Here is a 15,606-nt window from a genome sequence, read left to right on the forward strand (position 1 = left end):
AAGTAAAATTATTTAAAATAAGATCTAGATCTACATAGATATATCATTTTAAGGTAATTTATTGTATATAGAGACCTCTTTATTTAGTTATTTAGATAACGATCTATTTATCATTTTAATGTTTTTAAGAATACAATGAAATTGTTGTATAATTTTAGATATTCTTTTACGACTTGAAAATAGTTGTGCTTGGACACAAGATGGCTTCTAATTTGAACAAGCCCACAGATTTTCTTAGCGGAGCATTTCATTCTGAACGTAGGCATACATTAATCCATAGATCTAGATCAAGTAAACTCAGTCAAAGACACATTTCTTATGTCATTTGTTAGGACAAATTCGTGCAATGCTCCTTCTTATTTATCTAGCTCTATAAGTCTATTCGTCTATAATGATTAATAATAAATAATGATAATGAATGATGATAATGTTACATGATTATGATTGTATGTCACTGTATTATTATACTAATTTATAGTGTTAGTGTTATCACTAATCAGTCTAATGACTCTAATCCGACTAATGTCTATTTAAAAAGTATTATTTATTATTGAAGTTAGAGTAGTATAGAGCATCTGACCAATTCTGTCATCTGAGGAATCTGAGCATGGAATGGGGTTACCGTTGCCTGAATTAGGTTGAATCATTATTATTATATTATATTATGTCCGTAATGATTTTTATTATCATCAGCCAGGAAAACCATATAAAATGGTCATTTTCATAATCCAATGATTTAGTCTTTGTCTCATTCATTCCTGTGGTTCCTTCTCTGGAGCATAGGCCACTAACCAGTCTCTCCATCTGCTTCCAAATTTCAGCACCATGTATTACTATAGTATTTCTGAGCCCCCCGCCCCCCCTCCCCCTATTTCTTTTCAAGGGGATTCCAGGTGAGGGCTTGTTTTGTGATGTTGAATGGAGGCTTGTGAAGGGTGTGGCCCCATCTCCGGCATCTGTGAAGGATATATATCTTCTTCAATGGGCTAGACTGCTTTGTCGTTTGCCACAGTTCCTCATTCAAGATCTTGTCTGGCCACTACGTAATCATCGTTTTTGAAGTAACGTCTGTATTATATAAAAAGATTATATATATATAAGTAGTTCATAAGAATCTTTCTTGAGGCAGGTATTGATGAATATCTGGATTGTTCTCCAGTTTGTATCTCTGCTTTATAAGTATGCTTTATAAAGAAGTATAGGTCTAACAATTATGGTGTTGAAGAGCCTAATCTTGGATGAAAGAAAGACTGTCTTCCTGTAATTGATAAGATTCTATCTCATTAGATAGATCTACCTGGTTTACCATGATAATCAAGCATTGCATTACCATCAGCCTTACTTTTCTGTTATTTGCAATTACACTTATAAGGCCATTTCAATCCATGATCAAATGAGAAATAGATCTACTAGACATAATACTAATGATTATAGTATAGAATATAGATCTAAATCTACTTAGTTGGGTGTTATAGAGTAATTCAAATAGGCTTCTCATGATCTCATCTAGCTCTACTTAAAATCATGATGATCTTTGTTATTTTGTTACCAGAATAAATCATGATATACTAAAATGAACTAATTTTAATTAAGCCCTTGTAAATAAGACTTTATATTCATATAAAACAAAACTCTCTACAACTAAGTGAACAGAAAAAGAAGCAGTTAACATAGTCAAAAGAGACAATCAACTGGCAGAATACATGAATATATGAATACAAATATACAGACATGAATACATTCACAAAAAGCACACAGATCTTTGAGAGTTCAAAATATTACATTATATATTTATTAATTTATCTTATCTTATATAATACAGATGTTACTTCAAAAAAGAAGATGATTAAATTTAAGCATTTTCACTGATTTCTTTTTTCAAATTTGAAATAGAATCTAGAACAATTTTTAAATCTAACATTGAAAAATAATTATAAAAATATTATTAAATAAATTAAAATATAGAGAACGTAAGATGACACTTAAGAGGCTTGAAAAGCATAATTCTGATTAGACATGGAAATGTAAGAATAACCAATATATTTTAAACTATCCTTTGGAATACACCCACTGTTTTATTAAAGCTTCAGCAAAATAATTCCCTTAATTCAGACTTTAACTACCTGCTAAGCTATTGCTATTTTTTTTTTTTTTTTTTTTACATCTTCCTTTATAAGTATCAGATGTTCTTTCAGAACAAAAATTAATTTTTAAGTACTAAGCTAGCAGGGTGCAAACTCTGGACCATCAGCACAACAGTATGAAGCACATAAAACACAGCCCTGTAAATGTTTTGTTAAATAATTATTACCAATACAATCCCTTTTTTTAAAAATACAGTTTTATAACATTTCTTGATATATTTGTTTTTTCTTTACTGTCACAAACAGCATCTAGATCTACACCATTTCTGATTCCACCATCAGAATTTGAAAAGCCTAAAGTTAAACAAGTCCAAGGCCATAAGAAACTTCAAAATGAGAAAGAATTAATTCAAAAGTTACAACAAGAAAATGACAAATTAAAGTAAGTTTTAATTGCCTTTTGTTTTAACCTAAAGAAATTAGTTGGCTAACTTCACTTATACCTTGCCATCTCAAATGTTGCCTTCTACCTTATCTTCAATATCTTTGTATTCTTTTCATTTCTTTTATATAAATGACAAGGTCTTTAAGAAACTATAATCTATCATAAACTAAAACTTATCTTTTTGTCTATAAAATCTATGTTACTATCGCCTCCATGGGGAATGGTGACTGAGTGGTAAAGCATTTGACTTCTAAACCTAGAGATCTCTGGTTCAAATCCCAGTGAAAATTTGGATTTTGAACTTCAAGCTTTTTATGTTACCTAACGTATTAGATACTCAACATATGCTGGGGAAGTAAAGGCAGTTCATTGCTGTGTTGCCTCCCGCTTTTAGGTATTTCATCTTGATATAAATATGTGCGGATGCGCGTGTGCATGCATACACACACACATGCAGGTACAGAAACACTTATGGCTGAATGTAAATTAAATGAACATTTAGCTTTTTTTTTGTATTAAATTTAATCACATTTTATTTTAAAGTTGGTAACATTTGTTTCTTAAGTTTTCTACTCATTGTTGATGCATATTTTCAGATTAATACTATTTCAAAGCCATGGACAGCATGAGGTTTGTGGTTTAAATTTATAATTTAAAAAATGTATTGTAGTATGTCTAAATATTTATACAGTTCTATAGAGTAATGTTGAGAGAGAATGCAATTCTAATGGAATATTTTGTGACTATATTTTTTTAAAAACTTTGTTGGGTTCAATCTCTGTAAAGACTGGGACTTAGAATTTCTGGATTTTTAGGGAGGGTGCCACTGAGCCCACCCAACTCTAATGGGTACCTAATGTTAATTGTGTAAAAGTAAAGGCAGTTGGTCCTTGTACTGGCCACGTCACACCCACCTGGTTAACCGTGGGCTACAGAAACAATAACCTTTACATAATCTGCCCTATAGATTGCATCTGAAAAGTACATTTTTAATTATTAAAAATAAATATGAAACAACCACATTACAATGTCGAAATAAATTCCCAAGTATTTTTATTTTTGAAGAAGCTCTGGTTGTATTTATTTCATTTTCTTGTATAAACATTTTTCTCCTCCAGTCATTTACTAGTCCACATAATGAATATGCAGATGAGCTGATCAAACATCAGGCTGCGGAGATTATAGAATTGAAAAATGATCTCTTGAAATGTCGACAGGGCTATAGCCAGGAATTGCAGGAGTGGGAAAGAAAAGTGGAACTACTTGAAGATAGACACAAACTTGAAGTCAAGAATTTAGAAAAGCAGCTTGAAAAACAAGAGGAAGATTTTGAACTTAGAGTAAGTTTTTATCATGTGATTTCATGTGTAACTTACAATCAAACCTAATAACATTTGTCAGCAAAAATTTTCATTTAAAAATGAGCTTTTTAAATGGTTTATTTAAAGTATTGAATGATTTTAAGACTTGATCAGCTTTTCTTGTAATCATTCTAACTCAGGACGTATCTAGGTTTGAATCCTAAAATATGCATACACATGATTGTTGTCCTGTTGGTCCCAAGTTTGAGCCCTGCCTACCTTATCACCTGCCTTCTAAGGGAGGTTTGGACTATGTTGTAATAATCTTTAATCCTGAAGGAACATCTGAAACATGTAAAACAGAAAAACAATGTTATACTGTTTGTCTTTTTTACATCATTTTAATATCAGTTTTAAGACGATAAAAAAAAGGCAAGTTAAAAGATGCTTTAAGGTGCAATAACTGTTTAAGCTTCTTCTTCTTTGTTCTCACTTTACATGTTAGAGGGTTCAGATCAGTAATCTTATATCTGAGATAAACTGCGCAGTGGTTTCCAGCTCAGGCAGTTCTCCATGTAGTTTTTGTTCTGTAGGAAGGTTTTGGGGCCAGAGTCTTGTTTGGGCCTCTTGATATAGTAAGCAGCTTTGAAGGACATGGTCAGCATTCTCTGAGGATGCTCCACAAGGGCAGGTTCGCTCGTCCTGACTTTAAGCTTCCAGAACATATGTTCTCTTGTTGTGTCCGGTTCTGAGTCGAAAAATTATGCATTGGTCATTTCAAGATAGCATATAATACGCATCCTTTTTCTTGCAATTGGGATGTGAGCTGGTCCATTTTTCAAGCATTCCTTGATTGTTTTATTTAACACTGCCTACTGCTATCCAGATACCTTAATGGCATTGAATTAACACTGGCCTATCTTTACTTTTTGTGTTTCTATCTTATGGCACAAGTCAGAGTATCTAGTCCTAATGGATACAAACTATTTTATGTTTTTATTTCATTTTGATTTCAGTACTCCAGATTGAGCAGTGAACTCCAAAGAACACTTGAAGAATCCAATTTAGAAAGCTTACATTTACGAGAAATGTTGGAAAAAAACAAATCAACTCTTTCCTTGAGAAATCAAGAGCTAGAAGAAGCTATGATTCAGTCTGAAAAGAAACTAATACATCAAGAAACTGAACTTAGGTTAATGAATATATTTTTCTTACACCTATTCATATTTCTTAGGTTAATGAATATATTTCTGTTACTTTTATATAATAATTCATTATAGCTTTTTTCTTTGCCTAAAAAATTCAACAAATTAACAGACTTTATCAGGACATTTAACTGCCTTCTGCTCTCTGCACCCATGTCTACTTCTTCAACTGTTAGGACATTTTTTTGGATAGAAATGTTGATCATCTTGCAAAACAAATAGTGACATTCTTTTTTATTTAAATTGTGTCTTTTTTTGAATCTAAAATCTAGATAGAAATTTTGTTCTGAATGGTCAAAAGACTTGAATATTTAGCAAAGAAACTTACAAACAAAGTTTGCAAAAATGTACAGTGAAAATACTAATCTTTAAAGACAGAAATATTTGAAGCTGTTTTAATTGTTTTTTTTTTACTTTATTCTGTTCATTCAAACTAATTTTGGTTTATTGCTGGAAATTTAACTTGATTGTTCTTGACTAATTATTGTTGACTTTCTTTTATTTATATCACCATTTTAATAAATTGTTTTTTATTAAAGGATGGACATGATTTTTTTCTATTCTTAATTTGTGTGATAAAATTATGCAATGTCTTTACTAGAAACAAGTCAAAACTCATCGAAGATCAAGCACTCCAGTTGATACAGCTAAAAACCTATATCGGTGAAACAGAAATGTCAAACAAACCCGCTCGGCTGTGGAAGGTTGAGAAAGAGACGGTGGAGAACAGGCTAAAAATAGCTCAAGCAGAGAACCAAAAAATAATTTCAGAGCTGGAATTGTTAGAAGTCAGATTTAAAGCCCTCAGTAATATATTAACTATTCAGGAAGCAGAGTTGAGCAAGGTCAGTATAGTTAAAGATCATTGAAGTTTTTATTTATTATATTATTTAAAGTATGAAGTTCCTATATATGAGAATTGATTTTTATTTAATTAAAGACAAAATAACAACACAAGCTCTCGATATATATGTTTCATTTCCTGGGGTTCATATTGGTTAATTATCTCCAGTCTTTCATAAGGAACTCTTTTTTTTTTTTCACATCAGAAATATCTGTTGTTTTTTTTTATAAGTTCTCATCTTTTGAGTAAAACTTGAAATAGGACTATAATGCTATAATTCAAATCACTTGCATCTACTTAAAGTAGTTTATTTGAAATGAAAGAAATTAATCTAACAATGAGTATGATAACTGGTTTATTCATATAATGATGATTAAATTAAATGTCGTATTTTACAGCGTCATGGGCAATTGTTGAAACTTAAAAACGTTCTTGTAAATGTGCTTGTTTTTTCAGTCTAAAACAGAAGGATCAAACTCTTCTAGTAAACAGCACAACTTAATGCTGACAAGGTAGTCAATCTATTCAATCCATTTAAGTTTCATTAAATCTTTAAGCAATATGTAATATTTTCTTATAATGATTGTCAACTCAGAATTGTAATATAGCTTGTAAATTGTTTAGGTGGCGAGAAAAAGTGTTTGCTCTTATAGTGCAGCAGAAGTCTGGAGAAATGGTTTACAAAAATGACATTAATAAGTGTAAACAAACCGTAAGTTGTTTATTTAATAATTTTTTCTTTACTTAATTGCTTCTTTTCAGAGTCAAGTAACCCTTTCAATCCCCATGAGATTAAGTAAAAACTTTAAAGAAACAATTAATACTCTTTTCTATTAGTTTGAATTTCTGATTAGAAAAGATTTGTTGTGATTTTAACTTTTTTTTTTCTTCTATAATTTTTTTTTCACAATTCCTATTTGATTTTCTTTGTTTTATTTGTGGACAGTTTTATGTGTTTTTATATGTGTTTTTATAATAAAATCTACAGATAGTGAAACTGGAGGAAAAACTCAAGTCCTGTGAAGCTAATGGTGAAGTATTGAAACTTTCACTAATGGAGAAAGGTGCACAGCTTCAAATGGAAACTAACAACAGTGAGGTATGGTCAGCTTTCTTTAAGAAAAAAATTTTTAAAATCAAAATATGAAATATGTATGAATTGTGTTCTGACCAGTATTGACACAGCCTATTAGCTGGAGACATTGGGTATTGACATAGGCCACTAGCTGGAGACATTGGGTACTGTCATAGACTACTAGCTGGAGACATTGGGTACTGTCATAGACTACTAGCTGGAGACATTGGGTACTGTCATAGACTACTAGCTGGAGACATTGGGTACTGTCATAGACTACTAGCTGGAGACATTGGGTACTGTCATAGACTACTAGCTGGAGACATTGGGTACTGTCATAGACTACTAGCTGGAGACATTGGGTACTGTCATAGACTACTAGCTGGAGACATTGGGTGTCACTGTAAAGATTAATAAAGCAACTGTTGATGCTGTGGCAATTGAAATTTCTCAGGCAAGAGACAAGATGGCAGATCAACTGAGCTATCCTTATAGCATTCGGATGTAGTTGAGTTCAGTTTTTGATCAAATCTAATGTACCCTTCTCTGAATATCACACTAGGGAAAAGTTACTTTTTTTTTCTAGTCAATGGGGTTGTTCCTTGTCTCTGACCTACTTTTAGCTAAGTCACTTGGTTATGGTCTTACAAAGAGAACAATGTGAAATCAAACATAATACAAAAAAATATTGTTACCCAAGTACTATAGCTTTCAAATATTTTTTTTTTAATCAGAGAAACCTACTTTTAGCTAAGTCACTTGGTTATGGTCTTACAAAGAGAACAATGTGAAATCAAACTTAATACAAAAAAATATTGTTACCCAAGTACTATAGCTTTCAAATATTTTTTTTTTAATCAGAGAAACCTACTATTAGCAAAGTCACTTGGTTATGGTCTTACAAAGAGAACAATGTGAAATCAAACTTAATAAAAAAAATATTGTTACCCAAGTACTATAGCTTTCAAATATTTTTTTTTTAATCAGAGAAACCTACTTTTAGCTAAGTCACTTGGTTATGGTCTTACAAAGAGAACAATGTGAAATCAAACTTAATACAAAAAAATATTGTTACCCAAGTACTATAGCTTTCAAATATTTTTTTTTTAATCAGAGAAACCTACTATTAGCAAAGTCACTTGGTTATGGTCTTACAAAGAGAACAATGTGAAATCAAACTTAATACAAAAAATATTGTTACCCAAGTACTATAGCTTTCAAATATTTTTTTTTTAATCAGAGAAACCTACTTTTAGCTAAGTCACTTGGTTATGGTCTTTCAAAGAGAACAATGTGAAATCAAACTTAATACAAAAAAATATTGTTACCCAAGTACTATATCTTTCAAATATTTGTTTTTTTAATCAGCAGTAAATGTATAATACACAATTACTGCTAAAACATTCATTTTATTTGTTAAATAGAACTACCAATTTGAAATGTGCTGATGTTCTTTAACTGTATACAGAGACTGCAAGCAGAATTAGATCAACTGACAAAGGTGGCTATGAAATATGATGATGAGACCAAAGAGAACTACAACTGCATGAGAATTCTAGCAGACTTCATTAAAAGGTTAAACACCTATTTTTTCTATTGTAGATTCATTACAATATTTTAAAAGTGTAAAAAAAAAGACTAATGCTTTAGAAATTTAAACTTTTTATTTTTTTGTTATAATAATAATGGAAATTTGTCTTACAATTTGTGCATTACACCAAACAAAAACCATTATAACTATAAGAAACCAAAGTGTACATTCACACCAGACTCACTCATAATTTACAAGTGATAAAGTTTATATCAGATTGTTCTTATTTAATGATTTGGTTGCCAGGGGAACAAAAGTTTTTTTCTTGTGCTTATATTTAGTATTTTTTCAAATTTATTTTAAGAAAAATATTTTCTAGTCAGCTGAATGAGGAAATGGTAAAAATAATGTTTCTAAACTTTTAATGCAAGAAAATATTTTCAACCCAAAGAAAACAATGATTTATGACTGCTTATGAAATACAATATAGACACATTTTCTATTGTTCCTTTATTCTGTATCTTCCCACCATATCTTTTTCATGTATGGATATGTATGTAAAAACCTAAAACTTTACTGATGATAATTTTTTTTCTTTAAATAACAAACATAAACAGGCATCATCAAAAATATGAGGAAAAAATGCAGACTTTAGAAGATAAATCAAAGCAGTTGAAAATCTTGTGTCAGAGAGTATCTTTTGCCTCAAGTCGCATGGATGTACTTAAAGGTTAGACCTAAGACATTTCTACTTTTAAAATAATAAAAGTATTCTTTTCTTTTTTACACTATTAGTTAATGTAGGATTATTCCTTTTTTTTTTTACATACTTATCATTTAAACTAGTCTATTTCATTTATTAGCTCAACTAACCAGAAAGGCAGCTATAGATATCAGCCAGAGTAAAGAAGCTATAATACCTGTCATGTTACAAGCTAATGAAAAAACACCAAGGCACGTTATTTGTTTTATAGTTAAGGCTTAATAGTGGATTAGACAAGCTAAATTTGAATTTGGTTTTTTAAAAAAGTTGTAAATATGTGTGATAATGTTTTATTTAAAATGTAGATTACCCTAAATTATAACTAAAATATTATCAAATTTTTAGTTCAACTCTGACTACTTTTATCCAACTTACAGTACATTTGAAAAACTATAACAGCATAATTGAAAATCATTAGGAATGCATCTGTAATTTTTTTTGCATCTAATGGTTTAGAATATTGCTGTCATTATTTCGTGTTTATTAAGATAGTATTCAAAATGTGATAGTAACACAAAATGAATTACAATCTGGAACCTAATCAGACCCTAAATGCTTTACTTTTTATTTTAATCATTAAATTAGACAGTCAGATAGCCATTTGGAACAAGAGCTTGAGAGAGTCATGAAAGAACGAGATCTTCTGACCAATCAGGTGATGGAAGATTCAACAAAATGGACGGAGAAAATACTAGAGATAAAAAACCAGCGTAAGAACTAGATTCTGTCTTGTGTTGTTACTTATGTTAGAATGTTTTGAAACTAAGTATTTTCTCAATTTTTATTTATAACCTTTATATGGCTGCCTTATCATGCGGAATGTGCTCTAAATTGTTTGCAAAATGTTTGACATGTTTCTGATGTTCCTTCAGAGTTGAAGATAGTTTACTTCCTACTCCAAACCTCCTGCAGGATGACACGGGATAGGAGCAGCCAGGGTTTGAACCCAGGACCATTGATAAATCTGAGCAACAGTCCAGCGTGCAAACCGCAAGACCAGGCAACCATTGTCCAGATGGTCCTGGGTTTAAACCCTGCCAGCTGTCTCTCCTACTGTCCTGCATGAAGTTTGCGCTAGGATGTAATCATCTTTAATTCTGAAGGAACATCCAAAATATGTACATCAACAGATGCTAATATATCACTAATGATTTAAGTAATTGAATTTCATTGATGACTTTATTATATTTCCTTTGAAAATCAAACCAACTCAAACATCAGAGAAATATCTTTTTAAAGACCATCAGCAACATGTCATGAAACAAACATCAGAAACAACTCAAACATGAGAGAAATATCTTTTTAAAGACCATCAGCAACATGTCATGAAACAAACATCAGAAACAACTCAAACATCAGAGAAATATCTTTTTAAAGACCATCAGCAACATGTCATGAAACAAACATCAGAAACAACTCAAACATGAGAGAAATATCTTTTTAAAGACCATCAGCAACATGTCATGAAACAAACATCAGAAACAACTCAAACATCAGAGAAATATCTTTTTAAAGACCATCAGCAACATGTCATGAAACAAACATCAGAAACAACTCAAACATCAGAGAAATATCTTTTTAAAGACCATCAGCAACATGTCATGAAACAAACATCAGAAACAACTCAAACATCAGAGAAATATCTTTTTAAAGACCATCAGCAACATGTCATGAAACAAACATCAGAAACAACTCAAACATGAGAGAAATATCTTTTTAAAGACCATCAGCAACATGTCATGAAACAAACATCAGAAACAACTCAAACATCAGAGAAATATCTTTTTAAAGACCATCAGCAACATGTCATGAAACAAACATCAGAAACAACTCAAACATGAGAGAAATATCTTTTTAAAGACCATCAGCAACATGTCATGAAACAAACATCAGAAACAACTCAAACATCAGAGAAATATCTTTTTAAAGACCATCAGCAACATGTCATGAAACAAACATCAGAAACAACTCAAACATGAGAGAAATATCTTTTTAAAGACCATCAGCAACATGTCATGAAACAAACATCAGAAACAACTCATTTAACATCAGAAACATCTTATTAATAACATCAGAAATATCTTATTTTAAAAACATCAGAAACATCTTTAAAAAACAAACATATTTAAAAAAACACATCGGAAACATCTTATTAACAACATTAACATCTTATTAAAAACATCAGAAACAACTCATTTAACACCAGAAACATCTTATTAAACATCAGAAAAACAATTATTAAACTTGTTAAACATCAGAATCAACAATCTTTAAAAAAAACTTTATATCAATTGTTTTTTTGTGGTAGATATGATTGAAGTTTCATTACTGAAGAAAACTGTTGAAGAACTGGAAGCCATCATTACTACCAAGTCACAGGTTGGTTTTACAGTAGCATTCATTGTCTGTCTATGGAAGGAGATTTAAATTATGTATATTAATAAAGCATATTAATAATGGACGTTAAACCTAAATGCTGAATGTCGTTACTGATTATAATATACAAATCAACCACAAACATCAAAATTAATCAAACAACTTGATGTTGTTAAAATGAAAATTCATAAAACAAAAACTGCTTGGTTACCTAATTCTGGAATGGGGGGCTCATGATTTTAGACTAGGAGTTTTTAATTTGCATTATGGCACAAGCTTAGCTATGTTTGCTAAGTAACATCTCATATCTACTCATGTCCATGAAAGAGATCAGTTCAGATCACACAGCACATGCAAGACATGCTATACAAAAGCTATAATAATAATTCATATTGTCTGCTAAGTCTCTACATCATTGCATTAACTCTTTCTCTCCTAATTAACAACACCATCGTTGATTTGACCCCATTAAATAAAAATAATTTTTGGTTTTATAAACATAAATTTGTGTTATATAAAAAGAGCATGCATTCTCCTATAATTCAATACCAAAAATAATGTTTTCTGATAACAAACAAAAATGTTATTGAAGTTAAATCATAACAGGGTAGAATGTACAAAACTGAGAAAAGAACTATTCTGTCAGAACATGAAAAATAATTACGGAGATCAAGAATTAACTAATTCATTCACTGCATTATTTAACCAAAGTATTGGTACATCTGAGGGATGAAGATTGTACATCATTTCACTGAATCATATAAAAAACACATTTAAAACAGACAAAACAGCGGGTCTTCTAGATTAAAAGCCTCCATTAAATATTTTATGGGTTGATTAAAAGGATTACATTTTTTGCACAGCAATGTTCAGACTTGACAGAAGAGTTAGAGTCATTGCGTGAAGATTTGGTGCACAAAAATGAAATGTTACAGCAGACGCAGAGTGAGATACACAAATATGAAAAAGGAATTGAAAGTGGTAAGACCTGAAATTAAATTTTAAACTAAGATATTTATAAGATTTTTAAAAAGCATTATTGTGAATATATTTCTTTTGTTGTTTCAAGTAAAATTATTATGACTTAAAATTAGTCATTCATCTTACAATTTGATTGTCAGGGCTTTTTATAAAGATGGTGACAATTAACAAATTTGATTCTAAATTAGTTTTAGCTGAACAAAGACTAAAAGATGAAGAAATCTGGCATAAAAAGCTGTCTGAACTAGAGCATAAATTAAATGATGCCAAGAGAGAACATGCCAAAACAGGTGAACATTATTACTTTCAAGATTGAACAACCAATGAATCTCAGTGTAAATCTTAAATACAATGGAAAGAAGTATGCTGACATGTCTGTATGTCAATGGTTTCTTGTGTCTTGAGAGCAAATGGATGCACCCAGATGAAATACTGTTCATTACTTCTCCTTGAATAAGAACATACTCTGCTGTGACTAAACAGGCAGATTCTTCAACTTTAAACTTTGCATGATAATGACTTTGTCATGGGGCTATCAGGGAAGTGTTATGGAGTGTATGTGAGTGTTGTTGATGTAATCCTGGGGAAAGTAGGGTGGATGTTTTGGTTGTACAGGCTGGAAAATTTCTGATGAAACCATTAGGTGGTCTGGCATAATTGGGGAAGTGAATTTTAATGACTAGTGTGGAAAATTGAAGAGGAGATTAACCAGAGAAATGAGACTGTGAAGATGTGTATTTGTAGTGAGTTAAATGTTGTTTGAATTATTTCACTGGTTTCTACATACATCTACTTTCAAGTTGAATCTGAGTACATTTGTTAATAAAAGTTATATTAAGTATTATTTAGTCAAGAAGTTAGTTCAAGTTTATCTAAAGTTCTATATTAAAAATGAACACCTACATTGGTTTAGTTGTACTAGCTGTTTGGAGCAACATCAAGCAGCTTTCTTCCCCTTCCTCCTATATACTAGGACTGTATCAGCACACTTACTTGTTAATGTTTTCAATAAATCATTTTCAGCAGACTTATTGTAAATGCCATAACTCCTTACACTTTTTCTATTCAGTTGTATCCCTGCGGCAAATGGAACGAAATCACACAAGAGAGCTAGCCAGAAATCAGGAGCTGCTTCAGACGACTGAAGACCATTTAAACAGGCAACTACTTCACACTCAAAATGAGTTGATCAAAGTGGAAAAAGAAAGAAATTTAATGCTGGTGGGTTAAAGCTCAAGATGTTCATTTATCTTTGTAACTTTCTGCAACAAAATTTAAAATGGAAATGTTGCGCCTATGGTTAAGATTTTAGTTCTACAGATTTATAGTTATCTTATAAATTATAGAGGCTCTTTCAAAAAAAGAATATTATTTCTTTCTCATATTCCATTTATTTATTTTAAAGATTTAAAGAATACTATGTCATTGGTTTTCCCTCAGCTGATTCTGACTACCTAAATAGATTTACATACATCTATTAATAAAACTATAAACAGGATAACTATTTCTTTCAACAGTTTGACTATAGTTGTTAATCAGATAGTTCTATTTTCTCCTCTACTTCCAAATCTTTACAGATTAGACAATGCCAATAATGTTGTTAAGTATCATTGTCATCAGCTCCTTAACAAAATGATAATCTTTTGAAGGATATTATAGTAATATGTATAATTACACTTTTATTAAACATGAGATGGTATGAAGACCATTCACTAGTTATTGAAGGCTCTATTGCAAACACCTAATATGAATAGAAAGAAAAAAGTTCCCCTTTCAGACCTTGCGATCTATAGGGCAGATGATGTTAAGGTCATCTGTTTCTTTGGCCAATGGTTAATGTGCAGAGTGTCATGTAGCCAGCACAACGACCAACCGCCTTTACTTTCCCCAACTTAGGTACCCATTAGTTAGAGTTGGGTGGACTCAGGGGTGCCCTAAAAATCCTACTGCGCCTCTCTAAGAATATCCCTAGATAATTGTTATCCTTTTTTTTTGTCTGTGTTGCAGGCTATTTTGAAACAAGAAGGTTTAATTCATGCTCTTAAAACTGATAGAGCAGAACCGTACAAATTAGATGAGACTGTTGCACCGTTTGAAGACGCTAGAAATGAAAACTTAACTCAAAACTCTGAACATCTCAATGCTGACGACTGTATAAGAGAAGAAAGTCATAACAATCTTCCTGGATCAAGCATTGGTAAAGGTAAGAGTTATGTTCCTTTATTCTCACAAATTACGTCCCTTACATTTTTATATTTTGACATTTTTGTGCCAATGTTAGTTATTAGTGGCCAAAATAGTAAAAACCCTTTGCCTTTTTGTCTAACTTGATAATTATTGATTTTGCTTTAGGGCGATCCCTTAGACTTATTGTACAGTTTCTAGGTTAATTAACTTTGGCCTAAATTATAATTTCAAGACTTAAATATGTTTTAAAAAAGCATTTCTCATAGTTAGTTTTCAATTTGATATGTTAGTTTATACTAACTATTACACAGCCAAATTAGGGTTACACAAAAGTGGGTTGAATATTAAGTCTTGGTGTTAAGATATTAGTATTCAAACATAATTCAATTAACAATATTTTTCAATACATTTGTAGTGCTGGTATATTTTTTTTACAGAACATGTACAAGATGTATTGGAAGAGCTCAAGTCGTTAACAGCTGATCTATTGAATGATGAAAGTGATGAAGAAATAGATCAATCGTAGTTCATTGCTTTAAGTGCCTTGTGATATGCAAACCATAGTTTCTTGTATAAAATAAAATTTATTTAAACTACATTAAAAAAATGTGTGTGTGTATGGTTAGTTACCAATCCTGACTACATTAACTTGGTTAGGTCAGCTGCATACCAGATGGGCAAATAATATGTTCTAGGAAGACCTTTCTAAAGAATCCAGATCTTAGGGACGTTTAATGCAGTTTCAAAGATGTTTGCAAATGGGACCACAATTGTCAATGAAAATACATATGGAAAATGTAAAAAAAGATATTCT

The 15,606-nt window shown here is 31.0% G+C and overlaps 1 protein-coding gene across 1 annotated transcript; it reads left to right on the forward strand.

The window, feature by feature from the left end:
• Positions 1-183: 183 nt before the first annotated feature.
• On the forward strand, positions 184-15,390 carry LOC106067979 (coiled-coil alpha-helical rod protein 1-like). Its single transcript, XM_056006722.1, has 19 exons — positions 184-291; positions 2,391-2,526; positions 3,126-3,159; positions 3,648-3,869; positions 4,847-5,022; positions 5,637-5,880; positions 6,336-6,391; positions 6,504-6,591; positions 6,868-6,978; positions 8,423-8,529; positions 9,103-9,215; positions 9,349-9,443; positions 9,838-9,958; positions 11,557-11,627; positions 12,488-12,605; positions 12,794-12,895; positions 13,675-13,826; positions 14,613-14,808; positions 15,230-15,390. The coding sequence occupies exons 1-19, from the start codon at positions 201-203 to the stop codon at positions 15,316-15,318; spliced, it is 2,322 nt and encodes a 773-aa protein (XP_055862697.1). The 5' UTR covers positions 184-200; the 3' UTR covers positions 15,319-15,390.
• The last annotated feature ends 216 nt before the right edge of the window (positions 15,391-15,606 follow it).

This window comes from Biomphalaria glabrata, chromosome 12 (genome assembly GCF_947242115.1).
Source record: "Biomphalaria glabrata chromosome 12, xgBioGlab47.1, whole genome shotgun sequence".
Classification (NCBI taxonomy): Eukaryota; Metazoa; Mollusca; class Gastropoda; family Planorbidae; genus Biomphalaria; species Biomphalaria glabrata.